Source organism: Aspergillus neoniger (genome assembly GCF_003184625.1).
Source record: "Aspergillus neoniger CBS 115656 unplaced genomic scaffold BO87scaffold_9, whole genome shotgun sequence".
In the NCBI taxonomy this organism is placed as follows: domain Eukaryota; kingdom Fungi; phylum Ascomycota; class Eurotiomycetes; order Eurotiales; family Aspergillaceae; genus Aspergillus; species Aspergillus neoniger.
This window is the reverse complement of record NW_020291137.1, coordinates 318,591-344,665: the sequence shown is the minus strand read 5'-3', so window position 1 is coordinate 344,665 and position 26,075 is coordinate 318,591. Positions and strand designations below refer to the sequence as shown.

The window sequence follows — 26,075 nt, the reverse complement described above, 5'->3', positions numbered from 1 at the left end:
AAATGCTCGCACTCGGATTCGAACCGAGGATCTCATGATTACTAGTCATGCGCTTTACCAACTAAGCCATGCGAGCAATTGATGCTGCTGAGGCAGGATATTATGCTAAAACAAGCTACGCTACGGTGAATAGGCGAAAACCTGGGAATGGCCGTAGACGTAACATGTGCTGCATTAACCATGCTCGGCAGTGAAGAAGCCACACTACCGCCCATAGTTATTGAAAACGCTACAGATGACAAAGGATGCATATAATATAATACAATATCTATAGCTCAGGTAGATTGTAAGATAGTGAGCCGAGCCGGATACCCGATCTGCAGAGACTCGGGCTATGTATGTATGCATGCACTGCAGCCAAGAGACCGAAATGGATTCGGATTAATTAAAAACGGCGATGGTGTGGTTCTCGGAGAGAGCCCGGATTGCATCAGTGCTTAATATGGATCTCGGGATACAACGTAGTAGGGGGTATTAGTAGGCTTGTGGTCGCCGATGTGTTCAGTCGGTGTACACTGTACAGGGGGGTTATCGATCACCGGATCGGGATCTGTGGGTGTTGAATGCGTCGGGAGCGGTGGTGGTGGCGGGGATGATTCAGTCTGAGGGCTATTTGCGAAGAAAGGGGTGGTTTAATTTCTGTACTCTGGGATTGAGTTTGTTTGGGGCAGGTGATAGGCATAGCTTGATTAGATTCTGGAGGGATGGAATGTGTCCCGGCTTAAAGGCGGGAAGGTTGAGTACTATAGGAACAACCACTGGACATCAGTGTAAGATCCAAATATCTCTCAAATCACAATCAGTAAGATCATCTCAATAGTGTGGTATGCAACTTTGATTTCGACCCCTATATCCACTAAAGAAAGGGTAGATACTAGACAGTGCGCAACCAATGTCAAGCACCATGTCCATCCCATCACTTCTCCCCATAATGATATAAATATAACAAAGGGGAAATTCTCCGAACAAATAACAAATCAATCAACCCCAAATAGTACCCAATTCCAAATAAATCCTCACCACAAAATCAATGTACACCCACTCATTTGCCTCATCCCATCGATCTACTCGACCACTGATGGACTGATCCATGGTTCTGTGAAGATAGTCAGCGACCGGGTCGGGGACCAAGCCAGCTAAAATCTGCACTAACCAACGAATCCCCGGCATTTCCATCCTTCCATTCCCCTTCGATCGTCTTATTCCCCTGCACATCCTCTCCCCGACCGTCCGAAGGAACCGCTGGTCCACGAGGGTGATATCTGCAGCTAGGATTAGAATTTAATATACCATCCCTGCATTAATGATGACCTGATATAGACAATGAATGTATATAGTTATATAGCCATGTGCTGCAATCCGCAACACCAAAGCTTCTTTAGAAATTCTCAATGAGAGGAGGAAAAAGTAAATGGTTGAGACTCACTCACTCGGGGACTCCCGCCCAAATCGGCCCTTCAAGTTTCTGGTTCTGGTTTCGGGGACCAGTTCTGTCACCGTATGTGATTGGAATGTGTGGTCCCCGAACTGCCACTCACTCACTCGGCTTCTTTGTTCACTTCAAAATCGGTGAAGGAAGTCGCCGTTACAATTTCCTTCGTCCCGTACATTTCGCATTGTGATGTTGCTGGACTGGGATCCTTTCTAATGGCTCGATTTTCGCCTTGATCTTGTTTATTGCTTGTATGATGAAGGTATTCTTCATCTTCGATCACCTACTCCTACTATTATCTGTATAGCCACGATATGTTCACGCCAGTGCATACCACGTTCGGGGCGTTGATGCTCTTCCAGGGCTCTACGGGATTGCTGTTGCATAATGGGGCGGTTTTCGGCATATCCTCGCTCCTGTCGGGAGCTCTTTTGAATCCGACGAGGGATAATGTGGCTCTCATTGCTGGTCTGGCGTCGAGTGTTGTCCCCGTCGCTCTTTTCTTGCCGTCCGCCATTCCATCATATCCCACTGCACCAAGTTCTTGGGGGTCGTGGCTATTGACCGTGGGCCACGGGTTTCTGCTGGGATGGGGTACAAAGGTAAATGAAGCTGAGTTCCCTCTCGAGAAAAGACAGCTGTAGGTGCTGATGGTATTATGGGATAGAATGGTCGAGGTTGCACGTCCGGCCACATGCTCTGTGGTATTTCTCGATTGTCGCCACGCTCGTTCATTGCTACCGCTGTCTTTTTCACCACCGCCCTACTCACAGCCAATTTCTTCGCTGGCGGCTCCAACATCCCTCCGTGTGCCGGTGGAACACCCTGCTACATGCCCGTCTATCCATCGACTGCGGAGCTCGCCGTCATGCTCACCACCACAGTGGTTACATTCGTAATGAACTTTGTCGTCGTTCCCCGTACCCTCGAGAGATCCGAACGCTCAAGGACTATATTTTCGTATCTGGCGGGTCTGGAATTTGGCGTAGGCCTGCTGTTCTCTGGAATGGCTGACCCAGCCAAGGTCCTGCGGTTCTTTGCCTTCCTGTCTGACCCATCGCGATTCGATCCATCACTGGCACTCATAATCCTCTTCGGAATTGGCCCGTCACTGATAACCTTCTTGTCGACCAAACCAGGGAAACAGACCGATAACAAGGCGGAACGGTCCACACCCACTCTGGCGGAACAATGGAGACTTCCCACTGCGACTGTAGCAGATATTGACTGGAAATTTGTGGCAGGCGGGGTCGCTTTCGGCCTCGCCTGGGGACTACGTGGAGTATGCCCAGGTCCAGCCATCCTGCGCAGTGTGCTCCAGCCGGTTTGGGGGCTCGCAGAGATGACTGGTTTTATGCTAGGGAATTTGATGTGATTTGCTTTCTCGTTGTTGCGAAAGAGTGGTGGTGCTGTACCAAAAGCCGTTCTGGAAGGGCCATGCGCGGCGGGATGGCCGAGTGTTTCCATTCATGAGCTATGCAAGCAATCAGGCATCAGCACAGCTCATAAATATATCGCGCAAAAAATGTACATAGAGCATCGAGGGCCGCAATGGCCAGTAGAAAATGTAAATATATTCAGACAATGCTTACAGTTCAGTCTTGACATCGTAGCCAGTGCGCTTGTTCCTTCCATGGGCACCTTCTCGAGATTCCTGCTCAGATCCCGGCATGAAGCCCTCCAGCTCCATCCACTCTGCCGCAAATGCGGTAACCAACAAGCTCCAGTCCTCTACTGTCGCCAGGTCCAAATGTTCGCCATCGTCCTCAATGCGATGCCAGACTGGCGGGAACCCATGGGGACCCGCATCGATTACATGGAGGATCTCTACTCCGCGCTTCATGAAGGGGATATGGTCATCCTGAATACCGGAATAGTAAGGAATCTCGTGCTCGCTTTTGGAGGCATGGGTGAACCACAGCCGCTGTCGATCGGGATCATTGCCGGCGGACTTGAACTGGTTGAGCCGTCGCAGACGGCGCTCAAGTGCAGCTAATTTCTTGTAGGCCCAGTGTGTAGTAGGGAAGAATGACTGAATGGTTGGATCTTTCGAACCTAGCAGATCCAGGAGGACAAAGAGGGATATCGAAGCGAGAGGAGTCTTATAGATGGACATGGCTGGGTGGACATCTGAATCCCATTGTTCGGCGAGCGAGCGAGCACCGTAGAGGGAATCGGTGTCGGTCCAATACTTGAAGGCCTCCTCACCGTCCAAGAAAAGCACTTGAACGCCCGTCTGCTCATCCAACGGATTTGTTTCGCCCTGTGCCTGCATGGCCTCCCACTTCTTTGTCAGGGCTGCATCGATGCTCCTCATAGCATGCATAATCATGGCACAAGGCGCTGCACTGTCAATAGCTCCAATGAATCCTTCCGGTTCGTATTTACTGTCGTAATGGGCGACCAAAGTAAGTCGCCCAACGTCGCCGGGGGCCGCCCACGGGGGGTCACGGGATGCGATCAAGTTCACAAACGGCACATCTTTTCCATTCGACACAGGTGTCTTTGATGTCGAGTTTTGAAAGTCAATTTTCCAGTCAGGGAGCGAGTTCCGGAAGAAGTCGACGAAGTGATTCAGCACGGCTGTCGATCCGGAGGTCCCAGACACACGAGGCCTCAGGATCGGGGACAAGATGGCGCCAGTATGAATATCAAAATCATCGTTCGGGCGGGGAAGGGATTCTAGTGTCTGATCCGAGACGGCCTGGTATGCGTTGCCTGGAGCGATTAGGAAGAGGACGGTGATGTAGATGGAGAGCAAGGGGGCCAGAAGGCCACGATAAGCTGAATACATCGGAATAGCGGAGCGACTGGGGTCAGCGCGTCTTCATCGCAAAGGATATGGATAGCGTCTAAACAGCCTCCAATGCAGGAGGATGGTGACGATGCCGACTAGTAAAGCCAGGGGGTGGTTTGTTGAGGAAGTGATGGTGATTGGGGGAGGTTCAAGTCTATTCCAATCTATTGTCGGCCCGTCAATCGAACCTCCGACCGCCAAGCCGGATCACGTTGCGGAGCTTCTCCAATTTCCTTGGAAAAAAGTCACCCGGCCATCCTTTCGCACTGAAGTCAGTCTTCACATTGCTCGTTCGACTCTTTTGACCTGCCAACTGGCGCGAATATACCGCTGGAAGCTCAGCGCGAACTCATAAGGCCCCCTCGCCAAACCACTCAATGCGTCCTGTCATCCTGCTGAGCGCGCAATTGCGCTCCGCACTTCCCCGGAGCGTGCGGAGAGACCTCAACAGCAAGCTATTTGCTCGATTTAAGACAACCCAGAACCCTATTCCTTCGCCGAAGCCTAGTGCTCCTTTTATCAAGCGAAAGGAGCCTGTTGCTCCTCGGAACCCACAGGCCTCGCCTACCAAACATGCTAAATTGACGTTTCGCAAAGGTATTGCTCCCCCGCTAAGTTGCCAGGATAAGGAGAAAATCGTGCTGATTCGATATTTGTAGGGCCACCGGAGAAGGTAGTGGTGTATTATAGCGGAAAAGGGAGGACAGCTGTAGTAGGAACATTGAAGCTCGTTTCTCTTTTAATATTTGGAGTTTCCTGTTTCCTTCTTGCACCAGCATTCGCATCATCGGATGAGCATCCATGGTACCTCGCCCCTGCAAGTAAGTATGCACGGTCGCTTGTCCGATATACTCCTGCTGACCCTTGGATAGTTGCAATTGGCGGTACTCTTCCGATGATCTTCATCCTCTATACCACAGCCCCGTTCGTCGTTTATGTGCACGTTGCCATTCCCGCCTTTGCCCGCCGCTCTCGCGAGACAATGATTGAATATGTGAAGAACCTGCCGCCCACGGCCACCTTGTACATGACTACCATTCGTTCAAGTTCGTTGCCTCAGCAGACAGAGGTCAGACTGGGGGACTTGGTTCTCAACAAGTCTATTCTCCGGCCTGTGACCTTTACCAATTCAAAGCCCGCGCCCTCTCCTTGGTGGGCAGGAAAAACCCCTCAACACTTTTACACGGATGTGAGAGCCCAGCGCTCGACCCAGTCCCCAAACTACTTTCCTACCTTGTGGGATGACGTGTTCAAGAAAATCCAGAACAATGGCTTAAAGAAACAGAACTGAGATATTCACTGAACATGTTCGATACCAACCAGCAGAGGAGGAACTTTGACGGTACACGATCGCTGTCAAAAACCCAGGTCTGTGTTTTCGCTGTTTGCTTCGGTAGCCAGCAAAGCTGGTTGCCTTCAGCTCATTCACAGCTCTGTAACTCAGGTCTATCTCTGCTCTTGCACAATTTGATTTGGTGGCAACACAGTTCTTTCCTTGCCAAGGACTTTACCTGTTCATCATCTACACGCAGCCAACTCTCACCTCTGATCTCACTATTTCCCTTACTTCTTCTTTACCATTCCTAACTTCACCCTAAGTCGCTCCTACCATCACATTCAAATCTCCACTACTTCCCGCACATCATCATGTCTGCACTAAAGCCCAACCAACCCGAAACCCTTCTGGGGCTGAGTATGGCCGAAGCGCGGATGATCATTCTTGGTGTGCTGAGTTCCGATAAATCTGGCAAAGTATATACCCTTATCTTCCAGCTATGGAGAAACTCTGACAACAACTGCAGGTTGACTTTGATAAGATGGCCGTCAAGGGAGGCTACAAGAACGCTCAATCTGCCAGTACTCTCTATCACAAGGCCAAGCGTAGGCTTTTCGATATCCATAATAACCCGGCCGATCAAGAAGCCGGTACCTCTATCAGTCCTGCAAAGGAATCCGCTTCCACCACCGCTACTCCCAAGAAAACGCCCGCAAAGCCTGGCAAAGACAAGGCTGTCGCCGATGATGACAACACTGGTGCTATCGACACTACTCCGACTCCTTCCAAGGGGAAGCGACAGAAGACGGCAGCGACCCCGAAGACCCCGAAGACCCCTCGCTCTGTGCCGAAGGCTGTGAAGACAGAGGTTCCGTAGGTACTTGTTACCCCTTGCGCCTGTCCCTATTGCTGATTGTATTACTTCTACATAGAAAATCTGGAGGCGCCACTACTCCCACTCCGGCCGAAGGCAAAGTCGCCGTGAAGAAGGAAGAACACGACACGGAGCTCGAAAACAGTACCGTCAAGGAGGAGTTGAAGTCTTCTGATGACGAGGAACTTATGAGTACCAGCCAGATGAGTGCAGAGTTCTCTGGCATGGGACAGCGCCCAGATACTCCCAAGTAAATGTGTCTGACTTGAAGAGTTGGAAAAAATGCACAGCAGTCTCTTATGGGAAAATCGTGACATGGATGGAATGAAAGGAATGAATAAGCGGTTTTCCTTGGTATGATATGGTTATGGGGATGGGCTGTCTATTCTTCGGTGGCCACGGCGATATTGCAGTTGAACTGCGTTCTACATCAGTGGTGTCAGATCCGGATTCAATGAGATCTTCAAGGAATTTGGAAAATGGAACACGTATCAGAGGAAATCCCATATAGGTTAAGTAGCGAACTTCAGGACCATTTAGACGAAGATTAGAGAAATCGTAGTTGGTAATGTTTCTAAACCCACCGTTCATTTGCGACATGCCCTCATCCAAATTCCACGCTCAAGCCAAGTCCGCTCTAAACAAGCGCATGTGGAGTGGTCTAATTCGAAAGTAGATGAAATAGTAAAGGAGGACATCAAGGAAGAGACAGTAAACCCATAGCTGATTGAATACCCCCTAAAAACTCAAAAGTTAAATTGTCTCACGCAGTAAGGCAGACGGGCATGTAATAACCATAAGATTCGGCATCCTGCATTCCAGTACAACAACCTAACCAGCCAAATTGAAGCGGTAGTTTCACTGTGCAATAATGTAGGTCAGATCGCCTCGATGGTCTAAAGAGAATACTGCTCCTAAAATGAATGAGTCCAGATATGACGATCTCTAGTTCACAACTTAATGTATTATATACTATCCATGTAAATGAAAGCAAAGAGTTATTGTGAAGCCAAACTTCACTCCAGCCAATGGCCTATCAGATTACAGTCCTTGGATGGAGTTTCAGCACTTAATAGTAATTAACACAACGTCATAATACGTAGCGCAACATGATTCTGATTTCTTGTTCTGAGCCACCTCAGACATGTATGTATGTACGTATGTACGGCTCAGCAGAAGGACCAAAAACATGTATAACTTTATAAACTTTTAATACTCCAATTAATCCTGCACAAGCGAAATCTCCTGCAATTCATTTTGATCGTCAAACACACCGATGTGGAGATATTTCCCACCTTCAAGAACCCACATGTTTCCCCCATCAATATCTTCAATCGTAGCGAAAAGATGATAGTAGTTCACTCCACTAATGTTTTCCGTCTGGATTGATTGAAAGAAGGTTCCGTCATCCTCAGTAGAAAGAATGCAGCTTGTCGACTGCCCGCTGCAGCTAATATAAGATCCCAAGAAAACATTGCGGATCAAGAATCCTTGATTGGTGTTGATGGATTCCCACTGATCCAGGTTGGGGATGCCGTATATGTTGCTGCTGAAGGCTATGGTTTCGTTGGCGTTCTCCGCGTCTAATATCGGGAGGGCGTACTCGGTTCCACCGCGATAGCCGATGCGGAAGTTGGGTGCGGCGTGGCAGGTGAGGGCGAAGAGGAGGGTGGTGGAGAGGATGGTTTTCATTTTCTCGTTGTATGGGTGGATGTTGATTATAGCGAAACAGTAAGCTTTAAGGTTATGGTTGCTCTAACCTTGTGCTTGAGATTAAGCAGTGGATGATTGATTGATATGTGCGAAGAAAGGGAGGAGTAGAGATGATAGTATTTATATTAGATGGGTTTGGAGCAAAAATACTGTAACATTTTGAGGCGAGCTGAAATAAGACACCCATTGTGTCTTAGAATCATTGACTCTTTGCTTGGTATGTAGCATCTCGTACTTACTATCTACTATCTACTAGTGTTCTGGCATGCAGATTGCATGGCTTGGACCTTATTAAGCAGGACAAGCCCTAGGAGATAAAGTTTGGGTTCGGGTAATTCTCCGCGGAATGCAACAGGGGCAAAGTTTGGAAATGCTACGGTTCGACGGCCACAGCTACAAATTCAGTTACCGGAGCTGGGATGCCAGGGACTGTGAGATAATTATGTGAGTGGAAGAAGGTGGAGTCAGTTGAGCTCACGGATGGTGTTCCTTGCGGGATCCACTGAACGTCATGCCGTCACAAAAATTATCCGTTCGATCCCCTTCTGGTATAATCGTCATGGACTCAGAGATTCCGATGCTGGATACATTCTCCGAGCTATCCTGACTCGTAATTAATGCAGAATGCTACACTGAATGTAGGTAGGTTGATGATAGAATCATGAAGCGGTTATATGGGAAATGAGTAGATAATGGATACGACCTAGGTTATCTTTCGGGAACTGCCATGCCATTATGACCACTACAGTGATTGTTGCTACTTCCACCAATATTGTAGAAAGTAACAGGATGATCAGCAGGAGAAGTGAGACAGAACTCAGTATTCATTTGAATTTTCTTCTTCCATCTCCCACAGAAAAGGATCGTTTCTTGTGATTACCTAGCTACTTTCTCCTCATCAAGTCTGTAGCTAGCCTAGCATATGTTCAGTGCTTACTCGATTGCTATGGCTTCTATACAGGAATCTCACTTCTCTCAAAATGTAAGCTTAATGCAGCCTGGTCTTGGCATGCAGAATACCACATGGCTTATCGTCTAAGAACGCTTTCCTGCAGTGAGATAACCATATGTATATACCAAAGCGACAGTAACAATAGCAAGACAGTCAAGTTAATGATTCTACGGATTATGCATAATTTAAATTTTCAGAGAAGGCCCAGCTCAGCCATAAGGAACAGACACCCTGGCGGTTGATTGAATTTTTTCTCCTGGATTACTGCCAGGGACATTTTAAATTACGCTGCTGGACCTCATATATGTAAGTTGCTGTACATTGTCGATACTCTGTCTAGTAGTTGGTCGATATTTAAACCTTAACCCGTATAAAGTGATATCTATCAAGGACTGGTTTATAGTGGTAATAATCATGATATATTAATAGATTTATATCAACAGGACACTTCATCTTGGTTTACCCCTGATACTCCTTGTTCAGTCCCCACTCGACAGCAGCAATCTGCAAAGCCAGGACGGGAGAGAACTGGCGCGACCAGGAAAAGCTGCCCGTCATGTACCAGAACCCTGGCATTCCAGTCGGTCTCCATACCTATGAGTGAGAACGTTAGCCATCTGTTAACTGCACGGGATGCGGAGCTCTACGCAAACTTACACCAAACCGTTCCTGACTCCCATCCAAACTACAGATCAAGCCCGGCACCTTGACCAAGATTTCCCTAGGCACGATGCGCTCGATCAGCTTGTCCGTGCGTTCGAAACCCGTCGCAAGGATAACAACATCAGACTCGATCTGGGTACCATCGGCGAGGGTAATTCCTCCAGGGTAGTATTCCCTAACGCCTTCCTGACATCTCTGCACCTTGATCCGACCATCGAGAATCATCCCGCATGCGCCCTGATCAATATAGAAATGACCCCCCTTAATCAGCTGATGATCAACGAGACTATCGCCCTGGTCCCCTCTCTTGACCGCTAATCCGGCCTTTTCCAGCCCATCCAACATGTCCTTATCCAACATGGACATCATCTGCGACGCACCAACACTGAGAGTCCGAACAACGGCCGTGGGGAACGAGTTACCCAGAAGGTCCGCATCATCGGTGCTCAAACCCGGCGTATCCCACAGCTTCACTTGGATCTCCTCCACGGACTTGAGAGAGGTCACGAATAGAGGACTGCGCTGCACTATTGTGACCAATTTGGCTCCATGACTGGCAAAGTCCTGGGCGACGTCGTGTGCGCTTGTTCCGGCGCCGATGATGGTAATCTTCTTGCTCTGTACGTCGGGAATCAAGCTCGCGGACTGATGCGCGGATGTGTGGAAGATCTGACCCTTGAAGGTGTCCTCACCGGGGAAGGAGGGCTTGATGGGGATATCGCTGAGGAGGCCCGTCGCGAGGACGAGGTGCTTGGTGGTGATGCTCTGTACGCTGCCGTCGTTGGATTGGAGGTCGACCGAGTACCGCTTGGTCGATGTATTGTACTGAATGTTGGTTGCTAGCGTGCCGTGCCTGACATTGAGACCCAGAAGATCTCCATAGTGCTCCATCCATTTGACAATGTGCTCCTGGTCGAGGTAGCGCGGCCAGGTGGTTGGGTACTTCAAGAACGGGAAGTGGTCCATGTAGCTCGGAGTGTGTGATTTGATGGACGTGTACCGGGCACGCCATGAGTCTCCAGGGCGGGCTGTTTTGTCGACGACCAGGTACTTGAGGCCGAGATTCTGTAGGTGAGCGGCCAGAGCAAGGCCCGATTGACCTGCGCCCACGACCAAGACTTGCAGGTCGCTGTCCTCGTTGGTCGATTGAGGTTCAGATCCACTAGATTGTACCTCGGCCGCCTTCGCCCTCTCTGCCTCCAGCTCGTCTTGTCCATTCAGACGCTCGAGTACAGTAAAGACCGTCCACGCCTTCCACTCCTCGGGCCCTACATTCGCCAGGCGAAGAACACCCCTACCCTTGCCAGCCTTGGTTGTGAACCCAAACCCAGCCTGGATGAAGCGCATACCACCCAGGTCAGCCAGGTGCGGTTGTAATGCGCCAGGCTGATCGAGTTTCGGGTCTGAAAATCCACTGGTGGAGCTGGCGAGGTAGTTGGAGATGGCCTGGGAGCCATTATGGCATGCAATGTCCCATGAGATGGAAACGAAATCGCGCCACCAAGAATCCTTCTCCAAGAAGTGGGCTTGGATAGCATCTGAATGACCTGTGGAGAGGCTCTTTGAGAAAGAGGCGAGCCACTCGTCGGTGATATTGGCTGCATTAAGCTGTTCTGCGTCTATGGAGGGGTGCAGACTAAGGTTGGGAAGAGCCGCTAGCGGCGGGAATTCTCCAGCGACTGATCTCATAATAAATGGCAGTTATTGAGAGGGTTATGATAGAATGAAGCGAGAGAAATGTTTGTGTTGCTGGAAACCAAGTTGGTTGATAGCCTTATATAACTAAAAGCTGACAGCTGCGTGCCGGATGAACCCGACAGAGTGCTTAGGCCGACAGGTTGCCTAGAGTCATCCCGCACGACCCGACCACCACTGCCTACCCGACCACCCCAACCAACGCGTTCCGACCAACACCACCAACACCACTAACACCACCACCACCACCACCACCACTAATATTACCATTGATTGCCTAATTCGGCGGTATTTAACTCTATTCAATGTCTAGATATCACTACTAACTTCGAATATCATGATATCTAGAGGCGTTGAAAAATAAGCAATAAAAAAGATTTCTATTATACTTCCTTACCGGTGCCTTCTCCTAGAATCCTTATATATCAAGAGATCCCTTGCATCTCTAAATATAATATATCTTCGCCTTTATTATCTTTACCACATATCTCTTACCTGCTTCAACCATTAGATGTTAGTATTTTTACCTGTCTGGATAGATATTACAGTAATCAAGTATAGCAAAGCTTCCAGACAGATTAAATCAATATTTTAAAATATAAATTCTTGCCTCTATAGTAGTCAGCACAGAAGGATTTCATGACACTAAAGATAATCAAATCAGGATAACAGGAATCAAGACTCTGGCTGATTAATAAGAAAGCAGCATTTAAATAAGCAGGATTTAATTATTTTGATACTACAGAAATATCAGATATATCAGTTTTAACTAATATTTCATCTGCATTATCTTCTCTGCTAGAAAAACAGTTCAATAAGATACTCCGCTTACTTAAATTAACCATGAGATCTGACAGAAAGAAGCTATACAAATATCTAGAAAATTGCTATACACGTAAGTATTACAGTGTTAAATTACTCTGCTATAAACTATATGAATTCTGTCAAATACAGAAAACTCGCGCTGCTTAATATCAGATATTTAAAGAGAAAATCTTTATACAAATAGAAAACAGGATTCTAACCCGTGATAAGACAGATAAGACCCATTCTATATATTTAAAAAAGAAGACAGAAAAAGAAGTAAAATAACACATGAAAATAGCAGTATCTGAAATCTCAAAACAATATGTAGATACAGATCAAGATACACCTATAATATCTATAAGAAAGTATCATTTCATTGCATTTCTTACATATATTTCTACACCTGTTCCTACACCTGTTTCTATACCTATTTCAAAGTAAGAGATACTCAGTTAAATACCTAGTCAAGCATTTTTTTAAATATCTAGTTAACTATCTCTTCAATTTATACAGGCTTTTTATATACCTACTCACGCTGGCCGTTTTACACAGCTAGAAAATAACATCTTAGAAAGACCTTAAATAACATCTTTTATATCTTCTTCTACACCTGCATACAGCATTCCTAGTTATACAGGTCCGATTTCTTCAGGATCCTAATATAATAACTGAATCAGTAATTAATGGCGTTACGAAGAAGACCTTGTTTAATTAAAAATAGCTTATATACAGTATCCTGCTCAGGATCCCTCATATAATCTGCTCAGGAATTCTAATCTTTAATATTTACCCTGAATAGCATCATTCTACATATAAATTAATATGATATATCGATAAATACTTAGTTTTTAAAGAAATTAAACATGTTGTGTGCAAATCGGCAGCAGGGTCGGATTGGTCAGAACGCGTTGGTTGGGGTGGTCGGGTAGGCAGTGGTGGTCGGGACCCGCGGGATGACTCTAGCGGCTGTCTGTTGGAATACAAGGCTGCTGGAGTGGAGCTGGAGCAGCCACTGCGCCTGATTGCGATCGGGATCCCCATCCCAGCCTCAACATCCTTTGTTCGTATCCGAGCTAAACTAGTGGTATCATACTACTCCACCTGTTTTGTATGGTCAAGCATTTACATCGAATGCTGAGTTGGACCCTATTTGTTAAGAAGATCGCGTCTCGCGTTCAACGAGTACATACTGTGGTTTTATCCATGTCAAGCTTATTAGTGGTGTGTGTGGCCTAAGCTGTCTGGACTGAAATTCTAGACCTTTACCAGTTTTCTTGATTCTGGCGGTAGGATACACAGCCCTGCGGGGAGATATAAGCATCTTCCTGAAATGCGGGAGTACAGCCAGATCTTTGCCAATTGAAGGCATCCCGCTGATCCTACTTGTTAGTTTCCAATATTTATTTGAAAAGAAAATAAAGTGCTTCAAACTTTCATAGAAGTAATTTCTGTGACTTCTCACAAGTAAGGGCAGGATAGCTAATGAATAGCAGGGTACTCAATGTTCTTTTTCGCATACAAAAATACAAGACAGGGGGAATCCCGAACATCTTTACCCAAGCAGGCAGGGCTAGTGCTGTGACACTAAACAGGCGGCTACCAATGGCTCTATGAGAAGGGGCCAAGCCCCCATACAGACCCCACTGGGGCTGTCCCACCGTCGATCCACCTACTCAAGTATTCGCCAGAGAACCTAGAACCTAACGGTTTAGCCGCGCCTATCTATTCGTGCCATCGTATCATCCTCTTCCGTGCTGGCACATTGTCATTCGCTACGTGGTTAAGTTCAGCCTGGCTAAGCACTGCCTGTACGACCAAACCTTTGTTCTTTAACCACGCTACTGGCAGCTAGACAGCTGAGCCTCACCAATGGGATGTAAATAGCGCAGATGCGATATACGTGGGGTAGAGCTATGTGTCTGACATGCATAATAGATCATTCTATTAGTAGATGATTTGTTGGGATATTTATTGTCAATGGAGCCAGGAATCAGGTGATGCCACGCTATCTCTGCTGCTTACGTGGGCTCGTCCACCACCAACACATAACCTGATATCTATCATGTCCTATGTCTATGATTGAAGCAATCCCTGTTCTTTGTCTTCAAATACTTGGGCATTCGAAGTTGCCATGTTCAAGCATCAGTTTCCTGCTGTGAGAGGGACAAAAAGAATTCGCCTCTGTCCTTCCACTTAAGCGCAGGCAGGTCTATCCCTTCCCCGAATTATCTCTGCCGCCCGCTCTGCAACGGCATACACCGTCGACATGGGGTTCGCTACTGTCACAATAGGAAACACGCTAGCATCGACGACTCTCAAGTTACTAGTCCCATAGACCCGCAACTCGGTATCCACGACACCCCCCTTCTCCCGCGGGGCCATGATGGCCGTCCCGCAGAAATGATGCGCCGCCACGGCCGATGCCCTCAACGTCTCCTCTACGACACCCGGGTCCTGAGTCTCAGGGCTAGGGCCCGGTGCGGAGCCTAGAATCCCACTTAATGGGGAGCAGGTTGGGAGGGAGTGAAGAGTCTTGAAGTGCGCTGCCATGAGTTTGATGTCAAGAGGGTGCGATAAATAGTCAGGGTCGATGATGGGCTTGTCAGTAGGCTGGGAGGAAGAAAGGTGGACGGAGCCGCGGGAGAGGGGGTAAGAGGGTATCAAGCCGAGAATGGCCATGGAGTTGGGCAATGTGCTAAGGAAGAAGCAGGCTGTGGGCTCGGAGGGGTTGGCGAGGAGGTTGTTGAGGGGGGGATGGGGAGGGTGACGCGAGAGGAGGTCGGCTTCAGCACCTGAGCGGACGAAAGAGATGGCTTGAATACCTGGGGTTGGGGAGGCGGTATCCGGCAAGGGTTGGATGGGAACGGGAAGCACCGCCATGAGGTGGTTGTTAAGATTTTCTCCAACAGAGGGGTTGTCAATGATGCAGGGGATGCTGTGCGTGGAGAGCCGGGATGCAGAGCCGATGCCGGAGAGTTCGAGGAGCTTGGGGGTGTTGAAGGCGCCCGCGGCGAGAATTACTTCTTTGGTGGCAGTGATGGGAGAGGGATCATTGTGGAGGAGGACCGCGGTGGCGGTGATAGTGGTGGTTGTCGTGTCGAAGAGGATGCGCTCGACCGTGGTGTTGGTGAGGATACGTAGGTTTGAGCGTGAGGCCGCATACTGAGTGCTTGCGCTGCGGACGCCTGTGGTGGTGATGGTAGCTGTATAGGGGCGGGTGCCGGTGGTCGGAGTGGGGACCAGGGTATCACTGAAGGCGTAGCCCTTGTCCGCGAAGGTCTTATTCCAGGCATCAATGATGGTGTGATTCTTCGGTTCCGCCAGTGCGGGATAGGTAACTTCGATGGGTCCAGTTGCGGCGGATGCAGCAGAACCAGGTCCATTGCCAGGGGCAGCTTCGGGGCAGATATGGAAGCTACGGTGAAAATATGGGGCTAACGACTGCCAGGACCAGCCGGGGTTCCCCAGCGCCTCCCAGGCGTCGATGCCTGCCGGGGCGGGTGGCACAAACGCCAGCCCGTTGATGGCGGATGTACCGCCCAGCAGGCGGCCCGCAGCGTAGTCTTGGTCGCGGTTATTCAAACCAGGCTGGCAGCGCAGCAGTTAGCATCCGATGACTGACAGACAGGACTCAGTTTGATAGACATCAAATAACACACACCTGCGGTACCGTTTTGAACTTCCAGTCCACTTCCGACCCGCTCAGAGTGGGCCACGCCGCGGGGTTCTGAACACGCTCATCCGAGCTGCGGTCCGGTCCCGCCTCCAGCACGAGCACATTGACGTCGGGGTCTTCCGACAGGCGGTTAGCGACCACCAGGCCGGCCGTGCCGCCGCCGATGATAATGTAGTCAGCGGTCGGGTAGGTCATGTTGCTCCTAATAATGAATGTGTCGTTGCAGCAGAAAGTCAAGACGAGGAGGGTCGTGTTGGTGGACTGATCCTATAAGAGGTAAACAGTGCGGGAATGCGTGTTGCTTAATTACTAGCTATCAGCAGATACAATCGAACAGGATTATTCTTGGACCTAGTGGAGGATGAATTTGGACAATTTAAGCTACCCACAACTACGTAGTTGCCGTGGGGTCTAGCGACAGAGCCGGAAGTGGCTATGCCGCGGACCATGTATTAAGTGCGGCCGGGTACGTGGGGTTTGGCTACGGGTACTTACTACTATCTATCAGAGCTTCTAAGTTCTAACGCCAGCTTAGAGTTATTGGCTCCATCGCTTAGGTCTCGGTCAGATTTTCGGCCCTCGCTAGGCTCCACAAATCGCAGCACCAAACCGGAGCGATTTCGACGCCGGGGGCCAAAGTTGGACTGCAATCGCAGCCTCATCCACCAGTAACCTAACCCGGTGGAACCTGCGGTCTGTTGACTAGCAGGGTTGCCCAAGGGACTGTTTGGCCCAGGAACTGGAAACGTCTTGTCACAAATGCTACCGAGGTTCTTCTGTGATCAAGTTGACGTGAAACATGTCAAGACCTCATCCCTGAACTATCTCTATGCCTCCCCCCATTCTATGTTGAGGGGTTAAGGATACAGCGGTTCCCAGGGTTATATTAAAGATGATGTCCAGTTGAACAATTCGTGGTACTCACAGCCTTATACTGCAGCATCGACGAACGAACTGGCTTGATGTACCCTGATGATCAATTAACCCCCCCCCCGCCCCCGAATACTCGCATGGTAGTGACATGGAACTAGTCTCACGATTGAAAACTTCTATATAGTTCGTGAAATACAGCAGCATCCGGTCCTAAGCTATTAACACGCGACAAAGCCTTCCATCTGTCTGTTCCGCCCACTCCTCACTTCCCACAGCCTTCAAAGCGTAAAAGGTCTGGTTGGGGTCGTACTTGTTCTTGATAGAGACTAGCTTGGCATAATTATCACCGTAGAATGTTGACTGCCAATTAGGCTGGTTGAAGTCAGCCTCGTTCAGGTAAGCACCGCTGCCGCGAGTTAAATCCTCAAGTAGAGGGAGAAGTGTTTCCGTCATGAGTTTCTGGTTCTCGACATCGTGGGTATAGTTGTAATAATCGAAGGCACTATAGATAGGTGAACGGTTTGACAGAGTTTCATACTCCTGATCATGACGGAGAAAGACCTACGTGCCGAGGACAATGCGGATCTGCGCATCGCGCCATGCGGGATTGACAGAGTTTTCTGGTATTGTCGACCGTGAAGCATTGAAAGAGACTCCTGCAACGACTGCCCCGTATTCGGTGATGGTACGAAAGGAATCAACGAGTGGGTGAAGATCGTTATCTACGGTGCTCCGCGGGATCAGACGGCCGCCGATTTGAAACTCGGTCACGGCCATCCAGGGGCTGAATCGCGTGTAGCATTCGTAAAAGCTGGAACAACTGGCAATGCTGTAAGCTGTACTAGTTAGTAGTAACTCTTGATTGATTCGATCAAACGTACTATAGGTCATGTTGTTGCTGCTCAGAAGGTCCAGGGTGGGCTGCATCAGCCTCTGCAACTGCTCCTTGGTGCCGCCAGGAAGCGTGGACGGCATGTTCTTGAAGACCGCGTTAGTGACTTCCCAAACCGCAGCACCACCTGAATCGGCCAGTCTAGCCGTATCCTTGATATAGGTTGCGGCAGCTTCCCAGAACCTATCCTCAGTCACTTTTTCATTGGTGAAGGTCAAATTGGCGATGGCGGCCGGAAGGTCAGTATAAAGCTTGCTAGTCATGGACAGGGCAACGGCGTAGGTGCCCCCGCCGCCACCACTCATCGCCCAGTATAGATCAGAGTTATTGAAAGGGGTAGCAATCAAGTGATTTCCCGTGGCGGTGATTACCTCCCACTCCAGAACCTGGTCTGCAGCCAGGCCATACATGGACATCAGCTGGCCGTGGCCTCCGCCTTGAGAATATCCACCCGCATAGCCTACTGTCTGGCAGTTGCCACCCACGAGGCTGTACCCATGTTCATGGGCCATATTCATGGCGTCCAAAATCTGCACACCTGCGCCGACCTTGATGGCGGGCCCGGAGTAGTCTGTCGACTGGTATTCGACAATCTCGATCTCTTTCAGATGATGAGTCCAAAGGGCCAGGGCACCAGCCCCCGTGGACCTGCCAAGATAATCGTGGCCAGTATTGCGGACAACAAGGCGGATATTACGCTTGGTAGCAAACTCGATGGTTGCCTGATAATCCTGCGCGCTGCTGGCATTCACGGCATACCGGACCAGGGGCTTGATGGTGCAGGGTGTGTTGGGCAGGTATGGGTCGCAGGAGAAATTGGCGAACCACGGCGCCATTGGCGAGTAACTGGCCTCATAGTGGGTTTTGGTTTCGTTCCACACTGCCAGCAGCTCTTCACAAGCCGCCGCATCGTATGGCAAGAATGGACTGTTGTAGTGGCAGACACTCGCAGCAGGGATTGTGGCAATGAGCCTCCCCCCCAGCGTAGCGTTGAAAGCGCTCCAGTCCTGCGTAGAAGGCCAGCACGCATCTCCGGGAAAGCAGCGACATGACAAGCCGGTTGAAGCTGAGGCAGTGGGTAGCAATGAAACGAGGGCGAAGGACAGTTTGCCGGCCATTCCGGAGGAAGCACAAAACTTCAATGATGGACAGCGAAGTGACTATTAGCTTGCATTCGAACTCGGCTTTGGGTTCTGCCAGGGATTCAACTATATCTCTTCTGTCAATTACATGTTCGCCAAGGCCTTTTACTTCGTATACTTTGTATACTATGGGAGTTGAAGAGGAGGCGCTCACGGCTTACCGCCACACCCGCCTGGCTGCCTCCACATCCGTACCATCCGCTTCCGCTGATACCTCATGACGTGTTGAGGGCTCACATCACAAGCACGTGACCGGAGAGACCATCTCATAAATGATGAGTGAGTTATTGATGCCAGAAACTGTGTTTGCTTTGTTGCCGTCTTCCGTATTAGATTTCCGGTATGTGGGATTGCTGATGGGGACGCATGTACTTGTCAGACAAACCTTCGGGGTCTGGCGGCTCCTGTTTCGTCAGACCAGTCGTTGAGCTGGTCTGCCCTACTAGTACTACTAAGGGTGTACCTCTACATCTGGCGTCTTGCCACGGGCTACGCTTTATCAAGCTTGACTTTCTAGGAGCGTCCTATTGCTTATTTCGTTGTATTTAATGATTGCCTAAATGTAGCTATCTGTACGTGACCGGGACTTATTAGGGATACACCTTTAGAATTAATCACAGTATTAGTTGGAAATATGTCTGGCTGTTCTACATAGCCTTCGCTTTATTATAAACAACAGTGACCTAACTTGATTACTACTTGAAACTGTTCTGTTATACTCTATATACTCTATCTGATATACACTATTGAATAGGTGAACAAACTAAATAGATTACCTGTTCACTGAACTACAATTGGCTCCTGACAGTAAACACATACTATTCAAAGGATCCCTCAGATTCCGATCCCTCAAAGTCCTCACTGCTCGCACCAAACTGACGGCATATGTGGCAAATCCGATATTTCCTGCACCCCGAACCACATTCAATGCCTCTGTCACCTCGATTGAGACCAAGCGTACAGACATCGCAAGGCTGTTTCGACCGATTCGACTCATAATGAAGAAATGAACGGATTTCTTCTATCGGACTAAGCCCCCCCAGTTGCATGCCGTAGCCGACGATGACTTCTCGCAAAGCATCATTTCCAGTCGAGCGCATCCACCACGACAGATTGCGACCAAAGCGGTCCCGGGGCTCCTGTGTTAGCGGATGGTTCTCAAGGATCTTCCGGATGACATTCTCCCGTCCGTGCTGAACCGCTACAACCAGGGGAGTGAACCCAAATTGGTCAGGACGATGCACGGCGCAGCCCCGGAATCTAAGTTCTTCGAACATGTCTTCATGGCCAGCGACTGCCGCGTGGAAGAGCGCCGACCGACCTTGTTGATCAACGTCATCCAATCCGAAACCGGGAGACTGCAGTAATTGGGTGAAAACACCTTGGTGACCCTTAATGACTGCCCAGGAAAGCGCGTTTCGCCCGTAGCGGCCATCAACCCCCTGAAGGGAAATGCCCTGCTCTATCGACATTGTGACCATGTCCGCTTTGCCCTGGAACGCAGCCCAACACAGAAGAGGCATACGGAAGACGCCTTGCTCGACATCGCCGCCCGGATAGCGTAACAATATCTTCACCATTTCCGGAGTACCCTGACGGATAGCCATTCCAGTGATGGTAGTCCCTTTCAAGAAAAGGTTACACTCGGACTTTTGCAGGAGTAAATCGGGCCTGCGTTGCAGGAAAAGCTCGATAATATGTGGCCGGAACGTGTTATCAACTTTTATTCCACATTCCCACCAATCGTGTTGAGCCATTATTACCATCTCCAAAGGTGTCATGTTTTGTACGCCCGGCTTATCAACTTTCGCATTGTGGTCCATAAATAATTTCACCATTTCCAGGTTGCCTTGTATTGCGGCGCAGGCTAGGGGTGTCAATCCTTCACAAGTACTGACATTGACGTCAGCCACATTCTCCAACAATATGGCTGCATCCTCAAAGCAACAGTCAAGTGCAGCACTATGCAAAGCAAGCGGTCCATCTGATCCTACTCGGGCCTCTACATCCGCTCCTCCTTCGATGAGACGCCTCATGATTTTCAGCCGCGCCTCAGCTTCCTGCGAACTTTTGGGCTTTGTCTGAACGAGTGTTAATAGTGGTGTGAACCCACGGGTATCCGTCGGATTGACGTTGGGTTTGTACTTTTCGAGCAGCAGGTTGACTGCCGCCACTTGGTAGGTCCGGGCTGCGAGAGCAAGCGGCTTATGTCCGTCAGCATTGACCGCTTCGATATTGGCCTGATGCTTCAACAAAAGCTCTGATGCCTCTAGGTTATCGTCGTAGGCGGCCCAATGCAGCGGGACGCACCTGCCACCATCCGCATCCGTCTCGTTCACGTCCTCGCCGTTCTCCAACAACATGCGAACTATCTTCGCGTTACCACCCTCTGCAGCACAGCAAAGTGGCGTACGTCCACCAATAGTCCTTTTAGCTTTCCACTGGTCCCGTTTGGAGGCAACTATGCTGTTGAGAACGTTCTTGTACCCTGAAGCAACCATGATAGTCTCCGCATAGCTAGTGCTGCCATCCATGGCTCTGATCCTCCGCCGTTTGGCTAGAAGATCAGACACAGCGTCCTCTTCCCCTAACAGACAGGCCATTGCCAGGGCGAGCCGACTTTCAGTTTCTTCGGCGTCGGTCGTCAACCTGCCATTCTCTTGCCGTCGAATGGTGAGCTGTTTCACTTTGGCTAACAGGTTCGAAATTGGATTTGGCGACGACATGATGAGGCGATCAATGGATAGCACTAAATGCGTAGTAAAGGAATCTTTCTATCTTGCTCATTAGGGTTCGGTCTGATCATGATGGTGTTCGTGAGGTGTGTTCCGCTCGATCTATATAACTTTACTCGAGACGCAAGGGAGTGCAACGGTTAGGCAACGGCTGCCTGGTGCCTGCCCTGTGATACGTCAACTGCACCATGCCCCATCCCCATGCATAGATTGTAGAAGACGTGGTTACCTGGCGGCTGATAGCATTTGCTGCCTGGACCTTGCCATGTGGGTGGTTTTGAGTGGCGAGTGGAGATGTTGTCAGAATCGGGGCACAGTCAATATCGATGAACACCATGCCAAATGTCTCTTATCTCACAATTACATGTACGCCTTGCGCACCTTTCAAAGGTTGAAGACCCGCGTATCGACCACAGGCTCAATTCAATTCAACTCCACCGCTTATATCCAGTATTTGCTCCTTGCTCGCAAATTAAGCCCTACTCATATTCACCTCAATTAGTAAGTTGTGGTTACCGTCTCATCCAATTGACAACTTTACGAAGTGCTAATATACTAAGTGCCTAGGATCGAAACGGATATCAGAGCATAGATTTGACTATTTATGCTCCATTAAAAGGATAATTAGCTACCGAATTTGGCTGATTCCAATACCTCTTTATGTACATAAACGTACGATAGTCTTACCGACTAACTTATTTAAATAGTTTCTCCCGCAGACAAAAGCCGGGGACCATTGAACAACGGGTTATGCTACGTGGAAGCCTTCCTAGATCAGGCTACACTGGAAAGCACTAATATATAAGCAATAATTTAATTCGACTATAAATCATCCACTACTTCACACTGATCCTCCGCACACAATAGCTATCCCGATAACTTCAAAAGTATCCAGCGAGACCACAAACAAATGTGTATAACCTGCGCAGCAGATCCACACCCCTTCTTCAAAGCATCTTCCTAAACCGCAATAGCAGCATCAACAAGAGGGGCCGCCTCCTCACGCTTAGAGCCCTTGGGGGCCTGATCGGCAAAGTCCTTCACACCGGTGTCGATGGCGTCAGAGATACCGCCAGCAATGGAGCCAGCCAGGCTCTGGAGGTTCTCCGGGACCTTAGAGACGATCGTGTCGGACAGCTTCTTGGCGGCAGCCTTCTGCTGGGTCAGGTCGTTGTAGGTCTGCGTGCCCTTGCCGGCCTTGACGATGAGACTCTTCTTGTCGTCGAGCTTGTTAATAACGGCGGTGATCTTGTCCTTGAGGTCGTTGACGGGGCCGGGGAGTCCCAGCGCGTCGCCGCTGCTAAGGGCGGCCGTGCTGCTGACCTTGGTGTTGCCGTTGTTGATGGCCGTCACGAGAGTGTCGGAGGCTTGCTGGACCTTGGCGACGTCGCCACCGTTGTAAGCTTGGATGGCAGAGCCCAGGGCGTCGACCTTGGTGCCGATGCTGGAGAGGACGCCGGTGACGGTGGGGAGGTCGCGCTCCTGAACCGCGGTGGGCGCAGCGAGGGAGCCGGCGGCGAGGCCGAGGGTGAGGATGGAGACGATGGAGAGCTTCATGATGATGGTTGAGGTATGGGGATTTGGATTGAATTGAGGATTGATAGTAGAGTGATGTTTGCTGATTGCTGCTGATGATGATAGAGATGATTGAAGGACAATTGAGCGACTTTATATAGCTCTCTGGCTATGTCCTCGTGAAGAGAGTACATTCAAAAACCGGCAAAAGAACGACACCATGATGATACTTTGCGTGCAAAACCTGAATAGTAGGTCTGTTTCCAGCAAATGACGATGTGCAAACCCCTGAATTGTCAGTGATTTACAGGGACTGGATCACGAACGGTTAGAAAATTGCTGAATTTCCGGGGAAGTTGAAGCAGAGACCCAAAAAGCGGGTGTTTTGAAGCGTTTCCGTTTGCTTAGTCGAACTTTAAATGTTAATACAGAACCCTGTCCCACGGGGGTGTTCATGAGGATCACACGCTATGTCGATCTTTATTTATAATTTAACATTTGGCTTCACTTACTACCCCGTGGTCCTGATTTTTTGGTTCGCACATCATCGCGGGAGTAATTTTTGCGGAGCTCGGGATCAACCGCCAAGTTATGAGCCGACCAACCAGGTCGAATGGTTTCACGATGTAGAGTTTCCGAGGCTATCGGTTCTACACTCAATTTTACCCGCGGGGGTTTGGGTTTGTCTGGGAGCTTTGACCAACACCAAATACGAGATTGTTACGTCCTGCTTCTAGCGGCTTCGTTGTAGGGCAGGGCGATTGCGGGATCACCTTTGATCCAATCACTACCAGGCGGCCTTTCTGGAGGACTTGGACTTGATTACTGCCGATTAGGACTCCGGATTGTATCAGAGTGTGTTCAACGGGCTCGTGCTACACTGGCACGTTACGCCTCATACAATGCTAAGCCACGGGGCGGAAACATTGGTGAAGGGAAGCTGGAAAGAGGATGAGATGAGCGGGATTAGGAAGGGTAGCAGTGTTATTAGGTCTGGCCGGGCTGATGGTTATGTTTACAATTGCTGGGCTTGTTCGACATGATTTCTTGTATCCTTAATGGAGAGCTGGGTCTTTATTCGCCTTCCGATAGACGATGAGAGATTCTAGATACCTGAGACGTTGTTCAAATTTGATTTCACGAAGTTCACTTTCCTGTAGGGCTTAATGGAGCAAAGTGTGTTGTATATGCACGGCTGTTTTTGGCCTGTGAAAAATCTACACATTCTACTATATTACCGCTTGCTAGGGCTAAGATGGAACTAATAAATTTAGTAAACAGTATATCTGCTACATGGCGGAATCACTCGGCTTACTAGTGTTGCAATATTCCAAACATATATATAGTTGGCTGTGTTATACAATGGCTTTCACTTCAACTAGCTACTACTACTATATCAGAGGAAGTATTATCCAGTCTTGAATATATAGTAGTTTCTACTGAAGCACTTTGGCGGTCTCAATATGCCTTATCATTTATATCCTAGGGCCTAATATCGGAAGTTCAACTAAAAAAAAAAAAAAAAAAAAAAAAAAAAAAGCAAAATGGGGGTTTACTCTTTCTTTTCTTATGAAGTCACAGCTAAATTCATCGTCATAAAAACATGATACGTTACAGATGTTGATATTCAGCGCAGAAAAACCAGATCGTCTCCCGAAAATGCCCACGCCCCTGCTACCTGGACGAGACCCATACCAAGCTCAATCAACGTCGCGCATATCACAGAGTCACACCTATACACAAATATCATTCATGTGTTATGATATTGATTCTTGTCCGACTTTGAGGGTCATGATTGATTGGCGTCCTTCGAAGGCGGCGGCGTACATATCCGGGGTGACGAGTACGCTCCCAGTCCTGGCTTGACGGGGATGCTCCTAGTGATGGCTCCTGTGGGCCGTTAACGATTTAGACCACAATCTGGGAAACAGCCTGAGCGGTTTAGCGGCGGCCTTGCCAATGAGCGTGCAAGTCTGGGATCACGAGTTTCCTCCGGGTCGTACGAAGGTTGTTGTGCTTTTGGTTCCTCCGGACAGGTATCTAGTTCGAAACGTACGCGTTTCTTGGGCCTACCCTCCTTGCCAACCCGGTTTTTGTTGCCCTTTTCCACCTCTTTATCTTGCTTGTGTTTTAAATTGGCAAGGTCCAATTTCAACTTTTTATTCTCTTTTCGGAGTGCCTCAATCTTCTCAATCGCATCACGGGATACGTCGTTGCGCTCCTTTTGCAGTTTCGCACACTCCAACAAAGCCGATACCCGATCCTCTTGGGCGCGAAGGCAATCTTCCTGCAATTTGTTGACCAGTTGCTTCAACATTTCGATTTCATCGGAAGAACGTGCAATTGAATCGCTGGCTGCGAGCAAAGCTCGAAGCTCCGCGAGATCGCTTCGAAGCACGTTAAGGTGATCTGTCGTGAAATCGAATACTTCCTGTGGACGTCGTTGAGGGTTTTCTGTAGAGGATTGAGCCCCTGCCAATTGTAGCACAGAGAACGTTGGTTCACAGGTCGGTTCACCAGGAGATTCAGCTGGGACGGTTGGAGTCATGGTGACTGAGTTGCTCCTGTCTGCACGCTCTGGTTCAAAGGCCATGTCAAGTTCGGGAGAGGCGAACATAGCCAGACGCACTTGCTCAGATAAAATCTTGAAACGTGCATCAATGGCCTCAATATCCTCATCCATGATATAATATGGATAAAATGCTATCAGAGGAGGTATTTGTGGTTAGAAATGAATACAACTTTCGAGAGAAAGGAAGGTTGTGAGGAAGAAGTGAGGAGCTGCACAGGAGAATCTGCTCGTCAAAGCCTTTTCTTGACAGTAGATGTGAAAATCGCCCTGGTGATAGATCGATTAGTCGTTCATTTGTACGTGTGAAGGATTCCTAGCACCGACGGGTCAGCTATAAGTATCAGTCATGTAGTTTGCTTTCTTCCTCTTCATCGTCACACTTTCTGCACAACAGATCTTGACTGTTAGACCTGTTGGCATCCCAGGTGAGTGACAAAAGCAAGCCCCTGTTATCATAGAAG

General features: G+C 49.0%; 11 protein-coding genes and 1 non-coding gene across 12 annotated transcripts; 3 read left to right on the top strand and 9 right to left on the bottom strand.

Annotated features, from left to right (window-relative positions):
* Window positions 1-3: 3 nt before the first annotated feature.
* On the bottom strand, window positions 4-76 carry BO87DRAFT_t117. The gene has a single exon. It is a non-coding gene; the product is annotated as a tRNA-Thr (tRNA).
* A 1,670-nt stretch (window positions 77-1,746) lies between these two features.
* On the top strand, window positions 1,747-2,807 carry BO87DRAFT_303656 (YeeE/YedE family protein; the record flags this gene model as incomplete). Its single annotated transcript, XM_025619253.1, has 2 exons — window positions 1,747-2,034; window positions 2,100-2,807. The coding sequence occupies 2 exons, from the start codon at window positions 1,747-1,749 to the stop codon at window positions 2,805-2,807; spliced, it is 996 nt and encodes a 331-aa protein (XP_025481810.1).
* A 46-nt stretch (window positions 2,808-2,853) lies between these two features.
* BO87DRAFT_237466 (glutaminyl-peptide cyclotransferase family protein) lies at window positions 2,854-4,359 on the bottom strand. Its single transcript, XM_025618813.1, has 2 exons — window positions 3,025-4,359; window positions 2,854-2,906 (listed from the first exon to the last, which is right to left on the bottom strand). The coding sequence occupies exons 1-2, from the start codon at window positions 4,224-4,226 to the stop codon at window positions 2,900-2,902; spliced, it is 1,209 nt and encodes a 402-aa protein (XP_025481809.1). The 5' UTR covers window positions 4,227-4,359; the 3' UTR covers window positions 2,854-2,899.
* Window positions 4,360-4,606: 247 nt separating this feature from the next.
* BO87DRAFT_303836 (uncharacterized protein) lies at window positions 4,607-5,520 on the top strand (the record flags this gene model as incomplete). The annotated part of the gene is made up of 3 exons (XM_025619262.1): window positions 4,607-4,826; window positions 4,889-5,050; window positions 5,102-5,520. The coding sequence occupies 3 exons, from the start codon at window positions 4,607-4,609 to the stop codon at window positions 5,518-5,520; spliced, it is 801 nt and encodes a 266-aa protein (XP_025481808.1).
* Window positions 5,521-5,703: 183 nt separating this feature from the next.
* Window positions 5,704-6,913, top strand: BO87DRAFT_237452 (putative histone h1.3.). The gene is made up of 3 exons (XM_025618812.1): window positions 5,704-5,981; window positions 6,032-6,378; window positions 6,438-6,913. Exons 1-3 carry the CDS (start codon window positions 5,877-5,879, stop codon window positions 6,631-6,633), a joined length of 648 nt encoding a protein of 215 aa, XP_025481807.1. The 5' UTR covers window positions 5,704-5,876; the 3' UTR covers window positions 6,634-6,913.
* A 687-nt stretch (window positions 6,914-7,600) lies between these two features.
* On the bottom strand, window positions 7,601-8,071 carry BO87DRAFT_423981 (uncharacterized protein; the record flags this gene model as incomplete). The annotated part of the gene is made up of 1 exon (XM_025627203.1): window positions 7,601-8,071. One exon carries the CDS (start codon window positions 8,069-8,071, stop codon window positions 7,601-7,603), a length of 471 nt encoding a protein of 156 aa, XP_025481806.1.
* A 1,372-nt stretch (window positions 8,072-9,443) lies between these two features.
* On the bottom strand, window positions 9,444-11,403 carry BO87DRAFT_405204 (flavin-containing monooxygenase). Its single transcript, XM_025625921.1, has 2 exons — window positions 9,702-11,403; window positions 9,444-9,638 (listed from the first exon to the last, which is right to left on the bottom strand). Exons 1-2 carry the CDS (start codon window positions 11,394-11,396, stop codon window positions 9,504-9,506), a joined length of 1,830 nt encoding a protein of 609 aa, XP_025481805.1. The 5' UTR covers window positions 11,397-11,403; the 3' UTR covers window positions 9,444-9,503.
* A 2,779-nt stretch (window positions 11,404-14,182) lies between these two features.
* BO87DRAFT_330377 (GMC family oxidoreductase) lies at window positions 14,183-16,210 on the bottom strand. The gene is made up of 2 exons (XM_025620293.1): window positions 15,871-16,210; window positions 14,183-15,797 (listed from the first exon to the last, which is right to left on the bottom strand). Exons 1-2 carry the CDS (start codon window positions 16,078-16,080, stop codon window positions 14,403-14,405), a joined length of 1,605 nt encoding a protein of 534 aa, XP_025481804.1. The 5' UTR covers window positions 16,081-16,210; the 3' UTR covers window positions 14,183-14,402.
* A 734-nt stretch (window positions 16,211-16,944) lies between these two features.
* On the bottom strand, window positions 16,945-18,901 carry BO87DRAFT_330373 (FAD-dependent oxidoreductase). The gene is made up of 3 exons (XM_025620292.1): window positions 17,640-18,901; window positions 17,324-17,594; window positions 16,945-17,260 (listed from the first exon to the last, which is right to left on the bottom strand). The coding sequence occupies exons 1-3, from the start codon at window positions 18,766-18,768 to the stop codon at window positions 16,969-16,971; spliced, it is 1,692 nt and encodes a 563-aa protein (XP_025481803.1). The 5' UTR covers window positions 18,769-18,901; the 3' UTR covers window positions 16,945-16,968.
* A 709-nt stretch (window positions 18,902-19,610) lies between these two features.
* On the bottom strand, window positions 19,611-20,549 carry BO87DRAFT_303774 (ankyrin repeat domain-containing protein; the record flags this gene model as incomplete). Its single annotated transcript, XM_025619257.1, has 1 exon — window positions 19,611-20,549. One exon carries the CDS (start codon window positions 20,547-20,549, stop codon window positions 19,611-19,613), a length of 939 nt encoding a protein of 312 aa, XP_025481802.1.
* Window positions 20,550-22,343: 1,794 nt separating this feature from the next.
* BO87DRAFT_374685 (cell wall mannoprotein 1 family protein) lies at window positions 22,344-23,463 on the bottom strand. The gene has a single exon (XM_025622838.1). The coding sequence runs from the start codon at window positions 23,082-23,084 to the stop codon at window positions 22,488-22,490; it is 597 nt and encodes a 198-aa protein (XP_025481801.1). The 5' UTR covers window positions 23,085-23,463; the 3' UTR covers window positions 22,344-22,487.
* Window positions 23,464-24,942: 1,479 nt separating this feature from the next.
* On the bottom strand, window positions 24,943-25,725 carry BO87DRAFT_384778 (uncharacterized protein; the record flags this gene model as incomplete). Its single annotated transcript, XM_025624698.1, has 1 exon — window positions 24,943-25,725. The coding sequence occupies one exon, from the start codon at window positions 25,723-25,725 to the stop codon at window positions 24,943-24,945; it is 783 nt and encodes a 260-aa protein (XP_025481800.1).
* Window positions 25,726-26,075: the final 350 nt, after the last annotated feature.

Bases quoted from the DNA above. Each gene is read 5' to 3' on its own strand.
- BO87DRAFT_374685 (XM_025622838.1), bottom strand. From the start codon at position 23,084: ATGAAGCTCTCCATCGTCTCCATCCTCACCCTCGGCCTCGCCGCCGGC.
- BO87DRAFT_330377 (XM_025620293.1), bottom strand. From the start codon at position 16,080: ATGACCTACCCGACCGCTGACTACATTATCATCGGCGGCGGCACGGCC. The intron at 15,798-15,870 runs GTGTGTGTTATT...CTGCGCTGCCAG, and splicing joins AGTTCAAAACGGTACCGCAG to CCTGGTTTGAATAACCGCGA.
- BO87DRAFT_405204 (XM_025625921.1), bottom strand. From the start codon at position 11,396: ATGAGATCAGTCGCTGGAGAATTCCCGCCGCTAGCGGCTCTTCCCAAC. The intron at 9,639-9,701 runs GTAAGTTTGCGT...TCTCACTCATAG, and splicing joins GGAGTCAGGAACGGTTTGGT to GTATGGAGACCGACTGGAAT.
- BO87DRAFT_237452 (XM_025618812.1), top strand. From the start codon at position 5,877: ATGTCTGCACTAAAGCCCAACCAACCCGAAACCCTTCTGGGGCTGAGT. The intron at 5,982-6,031 runs GTATATACCCTT...CAACAACTGCAG, and splicing joins GTTCCGATAAATCTGGCAAA to GTTGACTTTGATAAGATGGC. The intron at 6,379-6,437 runs GTAGGTACTTGT...ACTTCTACATAG, and splicing joins GCTGTGAAGACAGAGGTTCC to AAAATCTGGAGGCGCCACTA.
- BO87DRAFT_330373 (XM_025620292.1), bottom strand. From the start codon at position 18,768: ATGGCCGGCAAACTGTCCTTCGCCCTCGTTTCATTGCTACCCACTGCC. The intron at 17,595-17,639 runs GTACGTTTGATC...TAACTAGTACAG, and splicing joins CAGCAACAACATGACCTATA to CTTACAGCATTGCCAGTTGT. The intron at 17,261-17,323 runs GTAGGTCTTTCT...ACCTATCTATAG, and splicing joins ATCCGCATTGTCCTCGGCAC to TGCCTTCGATTATTACAACT.
- BO87DRAFT_237466 (XM_025618813.1), bottom strand. From the start codon at position 4,226: ATGTATTCAGCTTATCGTGGCCTTCTGGCCCCCTTGCTCTCCATCTAC.